The sequence below is a fragment of the Fusarium subglutinans genome, assembly GCF_013396075.1.
Source record: "Fusarium subglutinans strain NRRL 66333 chromosome Unknown NRRL66333_c0000168, whole genome shotgun sequence".
In the NCBI taxonomy this organism is placed as follows: domain Eukaryota; kingdom Fungi; phylum Ascomycota; class Sordariomycetes; order Hypocreales; family Nectriaceae; genus Fusarium; species Fusarium subglutinans.
Window position 1 is genome coordinate 1 of NW_023502231.1, and position 13,499 is coordinate 13,499.

At 48.5% G+C, this 13,499-nt stretch overlaps 2 protein-coding genes across 2 annotated transcripts; one reads left to right on the forward strand and one right to left on the reverse strand.

The window, feature by feature from the left end:
• Positions 1-3,580: 3,580 nt before the first annotated feature.
• Positions 3,581-10,787, forward strand: FSUBG_10094 (adenylate cyclase; the record flags this gene model as incomplete). Its single annotated transcript, XM_036674638.1, has 4 exons — positions 3,581-4,086; positions 4,222-4,939; positions 5,131-10,485; positions 10,536-10,787. 4 exons carry the CDS (start codon positions 3,581-3,583, stop codon positions 10,785-10,787), a joined length of 6,831 nt encoding a protein of 2,276 aa, XP_036534400.1.
• A 621-nt stretch (positions 10,788-11,408) lies between these two features.
• Positions 11,409-13,173, reverse strand: FSUBG_10095 (ECM39-like protein; the record flags this gene model as incomplete). Its single annotated transcript, XM_036674639.1, has 3 exons — positions 11,409-12,604; positions 12,658-13,107; positions 13,161-13,173. The coding sequence occupies 3 exons, from the start codon at positions 13,171-13,173 to the stop codon at positions 11,409-11,411; spliced, it is 1,659 nt and encodes a 552-aa protein (XP_036534401.1).
• Positions 13,174-13,499: the final 326 nt, after the last annotated feature.

A 13,499-nucleotide genomic window follows, 5' to 3' on the forward strand; every position in this document is an offset into this window, starting at 1 on the left:
AGCTTAAGGCATTAAAATAAAAGTAGTAAAATAATAAAGAAGTTATAGTTAAAGGTATTATAAAAAAGCTATAGTTTAAGAAGTAGTTAAAAGTTATAGGGAAAAAGTATAACTATTTATTTATAAATATATAGCAGTCTACTATAACTAAAGCCCTTAATAAAGTTACTAATAGATTTATAATAGATATATAATACCTTTCTAATCTTTATAAGTCTATTTATAATATAGCTTTTATAGTAAAGCCTTTTAAAGCTATAGATTTTTCCTTCCTTTTTTATAGTAATAATTTTATTACTTTTTACTTTATAAAGCTATAAGAAATACTATACCCTAGTAATTTTAGTACTAATAGTAAAGTTATAATACCCTTATTACTACCCTGCTTACCTAACTATAAGTTACTTTCCTAGTTACCTTTACCTATAGCCCTCTTATTGCCCTGCCTCTTACTATACTAAATACAGTATTGCAAGTTAATATAAAATCTTATATAAAAGGAAAGGCAAGTAGCAGAGGCTATAGCTATAAAAAAAGAGGAATATAATACTTCCTATTTTAGCAGGGAAACCAGTTCCTTAAATCAGGCCTAATTAGCTGCCGCTATAGTTACATTACCTAAGCAGCTATAGTTAATAGTTAATTTAGTATTATAAAAAGCCTTAAACTTAGCCTTTTCTTAATTTTAGCTATTTTTAATATTATATAAGAGTTAAGGTATATAAAATTATAAAAAATATACCTAAAAGCGACTCCAGTTAATATATTAACCTTTTATGCCTGTATTGCACTTTTATGCCTAACTAAGCTTGCTTAGTTGGCCCCCCCCCGGCTCGAGCCAATGGGTAATAGTAAAGAGTCGCGATTGCTAATCCCATACAAAAGTCACGTGCAGCGGATCTTCAATTTCTTAATCTCAAGTTAGACTTATTCCTCTATTTAGCTTAATATATTAGCCAATTAGAAGCTATAAAAATACCAATCTAGCGCATTTACAGCGCATTTACAGCGTATTTACTAAGGAGCTTTAATTACAATGTGTTAAAAGGCTCTATAAATATACTGTAAATGCGCTATAAATGTGCTGTAAATACGCTGTAAATGCACTGTAATTTAACTGATATACGTTAGAAGATGATGATAAGATAGGGCTGTGGCTAGTTATGGCTAGTTATGGCTTGGTGTAAATAGTGCATTTTGATTGGCTGAGCTAGGCTTAGTCTGTGTGGGAATAGCATGACTCATGGTAAATTGCTCACTTAGTACTCCGTAGTTACATTCCGATTCCCCAGCCCATGGAAAATATGAATATCAGTGTACTTGGAAATAGTAGGGCTTCGAGTTACAGCAACCAACCCAATGCCCAGGATAATTAATGACAATCTCTGTTACACCTAACTCAACGTTACAATCTACTCATGAAAGACCAGCCATAGGATTGTGGCACGTGAAATCTGTCTACAAGGGCAAATACCGATCCCGATAAAGAAACAACAGCTGATCTGCGGAATACAAAAAGCAACAAGACACTATCACAAACCCCGGTCCAATACTTAAGTACTCTGCTCATTAGAGAGGTCTACCAACAAAGAAACCGTCAAAAAGAAACGGGAAAAAGCAAGCAGCGCCTTCAAGACCCTGAATGGAACCGGAGGGAGCATGGGTCTCGTTTTGTTCTGTACATGGTTAGTATGTCGTTTGGTAGGTAGCTAACTACTGCAGCCGGGATATTGAGCTTCTTTCTTTGCGCACACAAAGGATATGATTTGGGCATTGTTTAATTGTGGATTATTTTGCGAGATGAAAAGATCCACGATGTGCAGGGCTTGTTTCTCTGCGAAGTCTCTGGCTGAAGATTGTCTTTGACTGTTGTGCAGCAGCAGCAGCAGCAGCATGTATTCAGCAAACTGGGATTTATTATAACTTACAAGACTGCTGGAGCCAAAGTAGGCCCTGTTGGTGAACTAGGTAATTATCAGATTCAATATATAGCGAGCAGCCAGCGTGTGGTACATGCGATGCCATTTCCGTGTACATGTATATGAGATTGGATGACGCTACTTAATGAGGGTACCTGAGATTAAGGTAAGTATTTCCGTATCCGTGCAGCTAGCTCTCAGTGTTGATTTGCTCTAGCAGTCCCTTAGTCTAGGGCGTATGCGTATGGAATTTAAACAATAGGCGCTTTGCATTTGCATTTGCTACTGAACGGGTCATGGACAAACCGGAGACACAGCATCTGCCAGTCGCCTGAAAATATGCAACGGGAAGGCAGATTAATTGAAACGGCCAACCATCTTCCTGACAAAGAAGAACCGATCTGGGAAAAAATTACTTTAGTTATTGATTTAGAGCTTGTCTTGCAACAACAATATTCTCGATTGTGGCATTTGCTCCACCACAAACAGGGGACTCAGGTACACCTGAATCTTTTGAATCGGGCGTACTTCAGTTAGGTACCTTGCCCTGACCTTGCTCATCACACTTTGCTTTCTAGCTAGCGGACAGGGACACAGAGTGGTTTATTAGTGGACATTGCCCCTGGAACCCAAGACACCTCAGAGACGGACGGCGTCACTCTACTCAAACCATGGATAACGCGCTAAGAACCAGCCTCTCTCCAGACACAGCGGACAGACATACCCTGGTCGATCTCACCCAACTCTGCCCCGGGCGGACGAAGCTGGAGCGCCAACGACCAAAGCAGTCAGCATTGCGGAAAGTTAGTAGGTTCCCATGGATCTTTGGCAACCACGGGCTGGGTTGCATGCATTGGATACGGAGAACCGTGAATGTCCCCAAGACCTATAGACACTAATATACAGTAACATGGAAAGTTATACTAAGGTAGACAGACCTACTACCTATACAACACTGTATTGCAGCCTTACCTACAATCCACTCACCCACTCACTCACTCATTCACCGGGCACACTCTTTGTGACTTTGCTTGGACCCGATTGCCCTCACCCACCCTTAAGCGTGCTCTCTTGTCTTTTCATCCTCTGACCCGGACATCGCCAGGAACAGGGAGCTCCAACTCAGCCTCATACGCCTACCTCTTGTTTCCAGACATGACGTGAACTCACCTATCACATAACTATTCGGTCTACTCCGTACCTTTACCTCTCTTTACCTTGACCTTACATTGCCTTGCCTACCTCCTAGGATATCTCATCTCATCTCAATCTCTAAAATAAAACGACATACCTCACCTTTCCGCGCATGTCTCTCGCTACTGACGATCTACCAATCTCACCCACCTTAGTAGCTTTGGACGTCCGTTCACCCCCGCCGCTCACAGTCACGATTTGCAACCCCAAACCCGAACCCGTCTCTTAACCCATCCTACTGACTGACTGGGCACCTACCTACCTGTGATTGAAACTGAACCGAACTGCACTGAATTGACGGGGTCTTATTAAGAGTCTGTTCTCTTGCCAACAAGTTTATCCACTGTGTCTGCTTATGCTTAGCTGCTCCGTGCCTGTCGTCTTGTCCTCATCCGGACCCTGCCCTACCCATATTATTCCCTATGGCCTAGGGCCCTACCATCAACGCCATCCACGCCCCGGCGACAATGACCAGGAATGAGCCCTTCAACCGCATCGGCTCGATCACGAGCTCTAGCAGAAGCAAAATCAGAGGTAGCAGCAGCAGCAGCAGCAGCAGCAACAACAGAAGCAGAAGCAGAAGAAGCAAAAGCAATGATGACAGTCCGAGCACCGCAAGCGCCATGAGTAGTACATACTCTGCCGTCACTGTGAGGTCCTCGTCACCATCTAAATCGCAATCGCCCTCACCCTCGACTGCCTCCACTACTCCCGCTCCCGCTTCCGCTTCTACTATCTCCACTCCCATTCCCACTCACTCGCCTACTCCCAATCCGGCACCCAACGTTGATACTCTAACACCAACTCCATCATCCTCCGCCGCCGCTGCTCCCGTTGCGACAGCTTCCCCTGCTGTTGCTGCTGCTCCCACCTCTAATACCTCGACATTCTCCTCGACGCCTCGCCAGCAACCAACCCCTACTCCTTCTGCTCGCCCAAGCGCTGATGGCAATGCTTCGTTGAGCAACCCGTGGTGAGTTTATAGTTGTCATTATGGTTCCGATAATATGCCGTCTCCCGTCTCCCGATCCCCTGCTGCCATCTCCCGCCCTGTCGCCGTTCATCTCGCCTCCCGCCATCCAGCTAAACGCTTTCCCGCATCTCACAGGTCCTCCTTCAAGGATGAGCCTCAGCTCTCACCTACTGCTACAAACTTCGCCCCTCGCGCCGGCGCCAATGCTCATCCCAAAGACCGTCGCATGAGCGACCTCACCAACTATCGACGTGAGCTCGCCGTTCTCGAAACCTCCCGAGTCCCTCAGATCCACCAGATTCCGCCCACCGGCGGTGCGAGCCCTCAAATAGCACCGTGGATGAACCAGCCTGGTTCCCCTTCGACCTCTTCCAACATGCCGACCACTTTCTTCAACGATTCGAGCGATAACCTCTCCCTCGCCTCCCAGCTTTCTCCGGGTCATCAGATCAGTAACCGCCAACCACATCAGCTCCAGTATCCTTCTCACCCCTCGCAACACGATGCCCCCGAGGCTTCATATTTCGATGGCAGGCGCCCATCCGCTGCCAGTATCCTCACGGCGAGCAGTCAGGGCAGCAAAACCAGTATAACCAGAGGTGGCTTTCGCAAACTCCAGGGCTTCTTTGGCGAGGAATTCCCTGGGCGCGATAGCTCGGATGGCAGCCTACCCACTTCGCTTGCGGGCAAGGACCAGCGTGGACGCTCTTATAGTCACAGCCGCCCCATACATAGAGATCGCAACTATTCCAATGCCACGGATCACACTCGCGATGCATCACCATCATCTTCGAGACCGAGGACTCCAGTTCCTGCACCAGAGGTGGTGCCTTTTCTATACCAGGACAACAGTGTACGTACAACCCCCGCCTCTGTCTCATCATCCTGAACCCCCGGTGACCCCCCGGTCTGGTTCACGATCGACACATTCCTCTCCGAAATTATCTCTTGGTTTTGTTTTTAGTGCCCAATTCGATCCAGCTGTCATCTCGTTCACGTAGTATTCTCACCAGCGTCGCTGGCTCACTGACATCCATCTTATAGGACATCGCTCGATATGGCGAAGCTCCCGTCCGAGACATCATGACCGGACCCGATCGAGAGCGATATGTGGGTGATGGTTCCTCACAAATTCCCCCAAAGACATCGTCATCCTCGAGGTCGGGTCATTCTATAGTTCACTTACCCGGGCATCATCGACACCATAAGAGTAATGATGATCCTCGGACACTGCGGCCGACAATGAGTAGGGACGATACAGCGATCGGCACGCAGATGTCGCGCGATCGTGGGGGCAGTAGCGCCATGTACTCAACCAAATCTAGAGGCCAAAGCCCGACACCAAGTACTAGAAGTGCAGGAATGACTTGGAGCACGAAATCCTCACAAGTTGATGGACAGACCTCGCCCGGTCATCATCATGGCAAACGCGGAATCTTTGGACGGCTTAGAAGGCACCACAAAGATAAAGACGACATTGCTAAACTTCGCGATCTACCTCAATCAACAAGATCTCTCCAGCCGAAGACCTCGAAGCCTGACTTGCACCGCCCAAGCGATGTATCGACGACTACATTACCGTTCTCGGGGACCTTTGGCCCTGGGGAGATGAGCGATATCCCTGATTTGCGACCAAATCCAGGTCAACGTGGTGCAACTTTCAACAATAAGTTTCCTTTCGCCAAGAAGCCACGAACCCATCGGCCTCAAGACTATGTTGACGATGCAATTGGTCCGACAGATCGTAACGATCCTAACAACATATATCATCTCGATACTAACCTCAACGATATGGAGGGCATCCTGACGAAACCTCCTCCACTTACACCTATGGATACTAGCTTCGTTAGCAATGTCGAGCCTGAGCGTCACGATTCCATTATCTCCACAGCACCAAAAGGCCGTTGGGATGCTCCTGACAGTTGGGCAGTGCGACGCAACACCGAAGATAACTCATACCATGGCCCTGAACCAGATGAGATTGGTAGCCCCCCTCGCCCAGAAGAGAAGGCATCGCCATACTGCATTCGCATCTTTCGTTCAGATGGTACATTCTCTACACATTCGATGCCTCTGGACTCGAATGTCACAGATGTCATCTCACAAGTCATTAAGAAGACTTATGTGGTTGACGGTTTGGAGAACTATCATATTATATTGAAGAAGCATGATCTTATCAGGGTTTTGACACCCCCTGAGAGACCCTTACTTATGCAGAAGCGGCTCCTGCAGCAAGTCGGTTATGAGGAAAAGGATAGAATCGAAGATCTCGGCCGCGAAGACAACAGTTACCTCTGCAGGTTCATGTTCTTGTCTGCGAGGGAGAGCGATTTCCATGCCAAAACGACCGACATGGGCCTGGCTCGGGCTCAGAAGCTCAATTACGTGGACCTTTCTGGGCGCAACCTCGTCACAATACCTATATCCCTATACTCAAAGGCCATGGAGATCATCTCTCTTAACCTCTCGCGCAACCTTTCGCTCGACGTCCCACGAGACTTTATACAGTCTTGTAAACATCTTCGAGACATCAAGTTTAACAACAACGAAGCTAGGAAACTACCGCCCAGTTTGAGTCGAGCAAACAGATTGACATTTCTGGATGTTGCAAATAACCGGCTGGAGCAGTTGGAGCATGCCGAGCTCAACTCTCTTACAGGGATGCTGAAGATGAACTTGGCCAATAACCGGCTTAAACACCTGCCTTCTTACTTTGGAGCATACCAGTCACTTCGCTCTCTTAATATCTCTTCTAACTTCCTCGACAAGTTCCCAACTTTCTTGTGCAATCTAACAAGTTTGGTCGACCTGGATCTGAGTTTCAATGCCATTGCGACAATTCCTCACGAGATTGGCGGCCTGAAGAACTTGGAGAAATTGTTGATAACTAACAATAGACTGACACACGCTGTACCAGCGTCATTCGGACAACTTGTCAGCCTGCGCGAACTCGACATTAAGTATAATGGTATCTCGAGCATCGACATTATTTCGGAGCTCCCGAAACTTGAGACTCTTTCCGCTGATCACAATTGCGTCTCTGCCTTTGTTGGACAGTTTGAGTCTCTTCGCCAACTCAAATTGAACTCGAACCCACTCAACAAATTCGAGATTGTTGCCCCCGTTCCTACACTCAAGATATTGAATTTATCGAACGCTCAGCTTGCCAGTATTGACTCGTCATTCGTCAACATGGTCAACCTCGAGCACCTGATATTGGACAAAAACTATTTCGTTTCGTTGCCCCAAGAAATCGGTACCTTGAGCAGACTCGAGCATTTCAGTATCGCGAACAATTCCGTCGGAGAGCTACCAGCTCAAATTGGTTGCCTGACTGAATTGAGAGTGCTCAATGTTCGAGGAAACAATATCTCCAAGCTGCCCATGGAGTTATGGTGGGCAAATCGATTGGAGACTTTCAACGCCTCTTCAAATGTTTTGGAACATTTCCCCAAACCTGCTTCCAGAGCACCACGGATACCGGGAGAGGAATCACAACCGGCGCCCCCTCCTGTTAATGGGAGAGCTGCACCACTTGGAACTCTGTCGGCCACAGCAAGCTCTGAAGAGTTGTCAGACGATCGAAGACCCAGTCAAAATTCGAGCACACTTCTCAGTGTCGGACCGTCTCCCCTTAACGCTGGCGACCGCAAGAGCTCCGTCGTGTCTGTTTATGGGAAGGGTGGCCGTAAGACCTCAGTTGTGTCTAGATCAGCAACTCCGTCGGCTCCCACGCAAACAGTCAACACCAGAAAAGATTCTGGGATGTCATCAAGGCTTAACAACACATTTGCTGGATCCCTTCGTAATCTTCACTTGGCCGACAACCGTCTGGATGACGATGTTTTTGATCAGATCACGCTGCTCGCGGAACTCCGAGTGCTCAACCTATCTTACAACGACGAAATCAGTGACATGCCACAGAGATCGATCAAGAACTGGCCTCAACTAGTTGAGCTTTATTTATCCGGAAACGCTCTCACGACATTGCCTGCCGATGACCTAGAGGAGTCCAGTTTACTACAGGCACTTTATATCAACGGCAACAGGTTTACCAACTTGCCAGCCGATATCTCACGGGCCAAGAACCTCGCTGTTCTCGATTGTGGCAGTAACTACCTGAAATACAACATCTCCAACGTGCCCTATGATTGGAACTGGAATCTCAATCCGAACCTCCGATATTTGAATCTGTCTGGCAACAAGCGCTTGGAGATCAAGCAGACGAACACAGGTCCTCTTGGGCCTGGCGCCGTCAATCGTGAGGAGTATACAGACTTCAGCCGTCTGCTCAACTTGCGTATCCTGGGCCTGATGGATGTCACCCTCACCCAGCCCAGTATTCCTGATCAGAGTGAAGACAGACGTGTCCGTACATCTGGATCACTCGCTGGCCACCTGCCTTATGGTATGGCTGATACTCTTGGAAAGCATGAGCACTTGTCAACGGTCGATCTCGTGGTACCAAGATTCAACTCGTCAGAAACAGAGATGCTCTTGGGCTTGTTTGATGGACAAGCTTTATCCAGCGGTGGATCTAAGATCGCTAAATACTTGCATGAAAACTTTGGCCACATTTTTGCTGGCGAACTGAAGCAGTTGAAAACACGGTCGAACGAAACACCGGTTGATGCATTACGACGCTCGTTCCTCCAGCTCAACAAGGATCTGGTCACTATTGCTATCCAGCAATCCGACGAGCGGCCATTGAAGACGCATAGGGGCTCTGGCCAGCCTGTAATACTCACCAAGGAAGACCTCAACTCAGGGGGTGTGGCAACTGTGGTTTATCTTCAAAGTACGGAACTATATGTTGCAAACGTCGGTGATGCACAGGCGATGGTGATCCAGACAGATGGTACTCATAAGATGCTGACCCGCAAGCATGATCCTGCCGAGCCCAATGAGAGATCGCGCATTCGCGAAGCTGGTGGATGGGTTTCTCGCAACGGCAGACTGAACGATCTACTCCAGGTTTCACGCGCCTTCGGATACGTTGATTTGATGCCGGCCGTACAAGCAGCACCCTATGTCAGCAACATGACAATCCGAGAGCAGGACGACATCATCCTCATTGCGACTGGAGAACTCTGGGAGTACCTGACACCCGGTCTAGTGACAGATATTGCGAGAGCCGAGAGACAAGATCTCATGCGAGCGGCCCAGAAGCTTCGTGACCTGGCTATCGCATACGGCGCCTCGGGCAAAATTATGGTCATGATGATTAGTGTTGCTGACCTAAAGCGACGGGTCGAGCGATCCAGACTCCATCGCGGTGCTAGTATGTCGCTTTATCCATCTGGTATCCCTGATGACGCCCAGGTTCTCAATACCAGGAGGGGCCGAAGGACCAAGGGCGATGTTCTCGATTCATCCCTAAACCGACTCGAGGCAGAGATCCCAGCGCCTACGGGTAACGTGTCGATTGTTTTCACCGATATCAAGAACTCGACAACACTCTGGGAGATGTACCCCAGCGCCATGAGATCAGCCATCAAACTCCACAACGAGGTCATGCGTCGACAGCTGAGACGAATTGGTGGCTACGAAGTCAAGACTGAAGGTGACGCTTTTATGGTCTCCTTCCCAACAGCCACGTCCGCACTGTTATGGACGTTTGCCGTTCAGATGCAGCTCCTCGATGTGAACTGGCCATCAGAAGTCTTGAACTCAGTGTCTTGCCAGCCTGTTTATGACAAAGATAACAGTCTCATCTTCAAAGGACTGTCGGTGCGAATGGGTATTCACTTTGGAGACTGTGTGAGTGAGACGGACCCAGTCACACGACGTATGGATTACTTCGGACCCATGGTGAACAAGGCGGCTCGAATCTCTGCAGTCGCAGACGGTGGACAGATCACGGTCTCAACCGACTTCATCTCGGAGATACAGCGGTGCCTGGAGAATTATCAGGATACGGATCGTGGGAACGCTTCTGGCTCCGAGGATACCTTTGACGAGGAGACATATGCTAGTGCCATTCGAAAGGATTTGAGATCCCTCACCTCTCAAGGCTTTGAGGTTAAGGAGATGGGCGAGAAGAAGTTGAAGGGTCTTGAAAACCCTGAGGTTGTGTACTCGCTCTACCCTCATGCATTGGCTGGACGTATCGAGTTCCACCTGCAGCATGAGAGGAAGGAAGAAGGAGGAGGAGGCGGTGGTGATAAGCCTGCTGTCCTTGCACCCGGAGCAGAGCTCAGTATCGACCCAGATGCAATTTGGACTCTCTGGAGGATCAGTTTGCGACTTGAGATGCTTTGCAGCTCGCTGGAAGGCAACGATGCACCAGGGCTACAACCACCAGAGACAGAACTGCTCGAGCGGATGAAGCAGCGTGGAGGAGAAGTCACAGATCGCTTCTTGTTGAACTTCTTGGAGCACCAAGTGAGCAGGATAGAGGTGAGCTTGAACTGACCTACGCATGAGTGGAGCCTTACTGACAACGTTAGACCTGTATATCGACACTGGCGATGCGTCACCTTGCTACTGGTGGTGGCCCTATTAAGGAACTAGAAGATCTCCAGGGCCCAATGACTGCAATCTTGGATATGTTCATGGCACAGAGGAAGGAACTTGAACGATACAGGAGGAAATATGGTGCGCTGCCAAGCCCCTCCAGTAGCGAAGATGAAGACGACGACGACGACGACGACGACGATCCCGACACAGAGGAAGGGAGCGACACAGAGCAAGAGTTGTGATTGGGTTCAGACGATTGGTTTATCTGAACGTTACCCGAGCACTTATATATGCTATAATTACCCACGGGACACGAGGAACACGACAAGGGGAGGGTAAACAGAACGCTTTTTGCTTGCACGATTCAGGGATAGCAGGATGCAATGGGACTTTTGGATGGGAAACTTTGTCTTTTTGAGTAGGTGCTGGGCTTGCTCTCTATATCCCAGACGCTTCGGTGCGAGGTGCTCACGATGTGTTCGCGGTTGGGTTGGGTTGGGTTGGGTCTGGTTGGGGTTGGAAAAGACATTGGGGTTCCAAGATGGCAGGGCAGGGCAAGGCAGTACATGGCGTTGGGCTATGGAGAAAGCAAGGAAACATTGATACTTGGCTGTTTTGTCTTCCAGGAGTCTCACATACTATACTTTGTTGCGCTCAGTGTAAATTGGGATGATGGGTTCTTGTCTTTTCAGGGGTTATGGATGGCATCGAGGAGTCCGTGCAGGCATGCATACATTGTTTATACGATATGATAGGGCATTACAAAATCAGACGATGTAGTAGCACACTCATTCGCATCGACCAATTAATGAGCTGTGATGGAAGCAGACACTTACTTATCTTGGGCCGTCTTGACGATCTGACTAACTGACACGCCTCAAGATTCGGATTCGGGGTGACATTCGAGGTCCAACCCACCACCCACCTGTATAGCCCCTGACTAGATTTCTGAGAGCAGCCACATTGGCGCCCAGCCCAAGTATTTTCTCGCCACCGATTGATCCCTCTTCACTCTCATCTCCTGCAGCAGGAGAGCCAGGCTTGAGAATCTCAACACCGTCGTAACCCGCGACAACTCCTATAACCTGCCAGCCACCCAACACCTTGCGTGGGTTCTCTGCGAGAGCATAGTCGAAGCGCTCCCAGAAACGCGGCCAATAAAGCTGGTCTCCCTTTTCAGTCTTGTCAAAGACTAGAACAGGTGCCGTAGAATCAGGGTTGGAGGTGATGGGGAAAGCGATGGGATAACCAGATGGATTCTGCCCAAACAATGTCAGCCCCGTCATGCAACTCAAGACATCGGCGTGGACGTCGATCACGGGAGTAGGATCATCATGGGTGATGTAAGAGAGCTGCTGAAGTGCGTCGCCGCCAGGATAGTTAAGCGAAGAGAATAGGAGCATGGCAGTACTACCCGCGAAGCTGATGAGGACCGACAAGGCGATAGCGGCAGACACGCCACGGTAGATGATGGATTTAGAGGCGCGAGAGGAGACAAAATTGGCGCCGAGAGCTGCAGCGGCAGTCAGAGACGGCACAACATAGAAAATGAAACGAGCCTCTTTATGAGGCTGAGCAGAATAAATGGCCACAAAGAGCAAGTTGGGGATGAGCAATGTCTGAGTAGCCCGTGATGTACCAGGCTGGAGTAGTGCATACCCTGCCAACGCTGGCACGAAAGGGTTGAGCAATAGCTTTGGAAGCGCTGAGGTGAAATAGTAATGCCATGGAGAAACGCCCCATTCTGACGAAGATCCAAGAATAGCATTGAAGTAGAAACCCCACAACTCGGGCCATAGGGGCTTCTGCCAGAAATACGAGTCAATGGGTACTGAAATAAGCAGTGAAGAGATGAATGAGCCGAGGAAGGTGAGAATCAAGGGGCGTAGACCGATACGACCCGTGAAAAGGAGGTAGAGTCCTGTAGTGCTGAGAAGAACAGCGACCTCGGAGCGGAAGATGGCTGCTGCTATAACCAAGAGAGCGATGGCTTGTTTCTGACGAGCAGCAGAGAGGTGAGGTGACGACTGGGGAAGTAGGAATGCCGAAGCAAGGGTAGCTAGTCACAGTGAGTTGAAGCTTGTAGCATCGTTGGTGAATGGGATGACTTACTGAGACAGAATGCATACATGTTTGGCAACGTCCGGGAAACATAGTAGTTGATATGGAACTGACCCGCCATAAACACCACCCACCAAGCTGAAACACCTGATCCATAAGCTCTCTTGAGAGAAGACTTGAAGGTCAAGAGCGCAGCAACATTGGCGGCACCAAGGATTCCTCGAACTACAAGCTGTGCATGTTGAAAGCCAACAAGAGCGACGATGGGCTGCCCCAGCCCTGCGAGGAGCACAGCACCGAGAAAAGTGCGGGGCACGGCGCCGGGAAAAGTGAAGTGGTCGTAAGTATGAGAGAGGCGTTCATATATATCCTGAGTGGGTGTTCCGTAGACGAGTATGTCGTGGGCTGCTTGTATGTTGAAAGACTCCTCCACTTTTGTATAGGGGGACACAAGTAGATGAACGAGTGGGATGGTGATGAGAAGACATGTTAGGAAGAAATCTGGGAACAATCAGTATAACTTACTCTAACAGTGCAAAGGGAAAACGATGTACCTGAAGTCTTCATCTTGGCTGATATAGAGTTCTTACTCTAGGTACCTTAATAGGTACTACGAGAGCTACTGTAGGTGTGTGTACCTTGCAGCTTGGTTTTTAAGTAAAAGGCTGAAAGATCTGAAAGGTGAGAGACGCCGCCGGATCAAGAAAGTATCTCCATGCCAAAGTAACCGCTATAAAAAGAAAATATAAGTTATTGCAATTCTTCTGTTCAACATGAGTGAGTGAGTGAGTGAATGAATGAATGAACTGCCCATGAGCTTGTTACCTCTTTAGGGGTCCTCGGATCGGTCCAACAAATCACCCGCCGCAGAAAGAACACTCTTTCCCCAGACA